We start from the raw sequence: 3,409 nt of genomic DNA, 5'->3' as shown, positions 1-3,409 counted from the left end.
AAACGAAATTTTCAGCTTCTGGACATAGCTAACAATCTCTGTGGGAAATGTTAGAGTAGACACCACCAGAAGAGTTACAAATATAGGCTAGAAAAGAGGCTTGGCAATGCAGCATCCACAAAAATGGCAATTCATTGGTCAAGACTGATGGCAAAGGATAGAAATCTTAATGAATTTAACAAAATAGCATCACTTTGTTCCAAAATACAAGGAAAAAACAACACGTGGATGTGGGAAAGAAAAACAACTTCACAAAAGAGGCCAGCCGAAGCTGGGCACTGGGCTCTAGTCCCTGGCCGTGATGGAGCAAGTGGCAGGACTCTGAGTAGATGGCTTTGGGGGTGTCTGGGGAGGCCAGATCCCAGAGGCTCTTTTATCTGAATTCCCACATCTCAAATGTGGCACAGAGCCAAGAGTGTGAGAGTTCAGAACCTGAAGAGACATATCTGCTGGGACCACAGGTCCAAGCATTCACTGGGAGACATGTCCAATGGTGGGACGGTGTGGGCAGCAGACAGGAGGCTTCCCCTGGGCCTTGCTGTTCTATGACCTTTGCATAGCCCTTGGCAGACGATATTCCCTGAGTGCCTGATGTTGAATTTCTCACTAGCACTCCTGTGCATGGTCTTGGAGTAGGAATTAAGTTAATTTAAGGAATATTTTTAAATGCAGTATTTCTTGCACATCTGAGTTTGTGTACTAAGATCACGAACCTGCTGTACAAGGACAGGCAGGGAGGAGCCCCTGTCTTCACTACCTCAAGAGAGGCAGACAAGCACATACTTGCATGATTTTATGATGAGTGGTAAATGCTGTGACATACTCAGGCTCCCGTGGAAGGTAAATGAGGTCCCTCTAGCTCCTTAGGTCCCTGCCTTCCTTGCCCCTCCCCCAGGATCTGTATCTTTCCCACATTGCCTGGCTTCACCTGATGGTCCTCCCTCTCCCTGACTCGGGTAAGGGGCGAGTTGCAGAGGAGGAAGAAGAGGAGGAGAGTCAGGCTGGGGTCTTCTAGGAGAGCAGACTGATTTACATCTGAATCTCAGGGTTCCAAAGACCTGCCCCAGGAGACTTATTTCTTGGCTTCAAAAGGTTAAAAATGACTAAAATACCCTGGGTCCCAGCCAGGGCAGAAAGGAGAAAAAAATGGGAAGGGGAGGAGGTTTTCCCAACTGGAAGGAAGCTGAGGGAATGAAGGGGCCCAGATAGGAATAGAAAGGGAACACAGCAGCCCCATTAAACAAAGAGGAGAGACCAAGGGACTGAGTTTCATTGAGCAGGGCAGAGGGAGTCCTCTTGGGGCTTTGGGATGGGCTGGGGTTCTGAGGGACTCCCAGGGCAGGAACTGTGCCTAGAGTAGGTTTCAGTAGAATTTGTGTTTGCCTGTGTTGCAGATGGGCCCAGGCCACAGCCTCCTTCCTGGGGGCTCTTCTAAAGAGGTACTTGCAAATTCCCATTCAGTAGTCCCCAATGAAAGGAGAGGAAGCCCCTGGTAGGTCTGGGAAAAGATCTGGAGGTCACTCCTGGAGTAAGAGAGTACTGCATAGAATCAGGGAAGGGTTCTGCTCAGGGTCTTAGAGGCCTGCAGAACTGTCAGGGGTGTGTGTTCTAAGTTCACCCTCTCTCCATGGGAGGGATTCCTCAGGCAGACCAGGTCCCACTCTGCACGTCAGCCTCCCTTCAACTGCCGAGGGGTCTGGGCACCTGGGAGGCAAGGAAACTCTCTGGGTAGGTGGGAATATAGATTTTGCCAGCCTGAGCTCTCACTGTGACCCCAGAGTGTGTGACCCCGCCCTGTAATGATACTGGCTTCCCCATGGACACAAACACACAGAAATAGGTACTTGGGTGGGAGACCAGAGCAGCATTTTATTCAGTTAGGTACTAATCATATTTACAAGGAAGCGGTGGGGTGCAATAGGGAGCAGGGTCAGGTCCAGGCTCCTGGGTGACCTTTCCTCAGAGGTGACAGTCCTGCTGTCGCCTCTCATGCTCCCTGGTAGACTCTCTCTCCTCTGCCTCTCTGGGCCTGGCCTGGTGTGAGCAGCTTAGCCATGCAGGTTAGGGCTGGGAATACAGGTGGGATGGTTGAAGCAGGAGAAGGGGTGTGGCAAGCCCAGCGTGGGGTGGCTGCTCTGGGGCCCCTGAGCCCTTTCTTTCTCATAGACCCCTTCTTCTTCCTTGGGCTGGGGCTCCAAGCCCTGTAGAGGCTGGTGAGGGCCTTGTGGGCTCCAGGATGGTCACTGGGATATGGTTCTTTCGGGGTCTAGGGCTGCTCTGTCCTGGGAGGGCAGAAGATGGGTGTGAGAGGCTGACTGAGGCTCCCCTTTACTCCCTTACCCCCATCCCTTCAGCTTCCTTACTTCTTGCAGCCTTTGGAGCCCTTTCTCTTCTTGCCAGGCTTGGGGGCCCCCCTGTCCTTCCTACAGCCCTTGACTTGTTTCTGTGGGGCTGGTGGCTTGTCCAGACGCTGCATCAGCTGCTGCACCCAGGTCTCTTTAGGGTCTGCACATAGCTCTGGCTGAGAGTGCTTCCGGGGCAAGAACCTGGGGGGGTGGGGGTTAGTAAACCTTCTTAGTTTGCCCACCATGCCCTCCCCACTCAGAGACCAGCCCACACCCACCCCCTTGTTTCCACTCACAGGATAGCCGGGATGGGGCAGCCTAAGCTCGGTTCCTGCTTCCGGTAGCTGCGGACAATCTGGGCGGGAATCTTCCTTAGGCTGTACTTGAGGCAACAGTCCTGAGCCCCTCCATCACTGCCTGTGGAGTGGGTGGGTTTCACAGGGAGCCGTGAGCTGCTTGCAAGCTCCTACCCAGCCCTGTCCAGCCCCTTGCCCCATCCGAGGCTCCTCCCCCTTGGTACCTTGGGTCCGAGGGATGCAGAGGGCCAAGACCAGGATGAGGAGTCTCAGAGCCAGCAATTGAGCCATAGGTGTGGTCTGGGTGGGTATGAGGCCAGAGCTGTGGGCAAGGTGGACAGAAGCAACTTGGGGGTCTGTGTGTGTGCTGGGACTGGCCTGCTGCCTTTTTATGCAGATACTTTCGCTTCCCTCATCCCCCCTCCTTTTCCTTCCTGAAAGCTGGATCATGTCCTGGTGCCCAGTCTCACTAGTATGCCCAAACCAAAATGCACAGCTAATCAGTACCCAGGCTGCCTTATTCTACTTCCTAATTATCAGTCGAGTCCATCGGGCCCTTCCTTCTATTCCCAGCCTTGGTGCAGGCCTCACTACCCCTCTCCTGGAGTACTGTGATTGCCTTCTCACTGTACTCCAAGCTCCATACTATCCCCTCCTTCCGGCAAATATGATTATTAAATTGTAAGAATTCTTTATAGGTCCTGGATAATTAATAGTATCTAATCAGATATATGATTTGCAAATATTTTCTTTCATTCTGTGGTGTCT

The 3,409-nt window shown here is 52.6% G+C and overlaps 1 protein-coding gene across 1 annotated transcript; it reads right to left on the bottom strand.

Moving 5' to 3' along the window:
• Positions 1-1,844: 1,844 nt before the first annotated feature.
• CCL21 (chemokine (C-C motif) ligand 21) lies at positions 1,845-2,999 on the bottom strand. The gene is made up of 4 exons (XM_008563763.1): positions 2,866-2,999; positions 2,642-2,762; positions 2,364-2,546; positions 1,845-2,282 (listed from the first exon to the last, which is right to left on the bottom strand). Exons 1-4 carry the CDS (start codon positions 2,930-2,932, stop codon positions 2,267-2,269), a joined length of 387 nt encoding a protein of 128 aa, XP_008561985.1. The 5' UTR covers positions 2,933-2,999; the 3' UTR covers positions 1,845-2,266.
• Between the last annotated feature and the right edge of the window lie 410 nt (positions 3,000-3,409).

The sequence above is a fragment of the Galeopterus variegatus genome, unplaced genomic scaffold (assembly GCF_000696425.1).
Source record: "Galeopterus variegatus unplaced genomic scaffold, G_variegatus-3.0.2 Scaffold14822, whole genome shotgun sequence".
In the NCBI taxonomy this organism is placed as follows: Eukaryota; Metazoa; Chordata; class Mammalia; order Dermoptera; family Cynocephalidae; genus Galeopterus; species Galeopterus variegatus.
The sequence above is the reverse complement of the archived record's forward strand: the minus strand, read 5'-3'. Positions and strand labels throughout refer to the sequence as shown.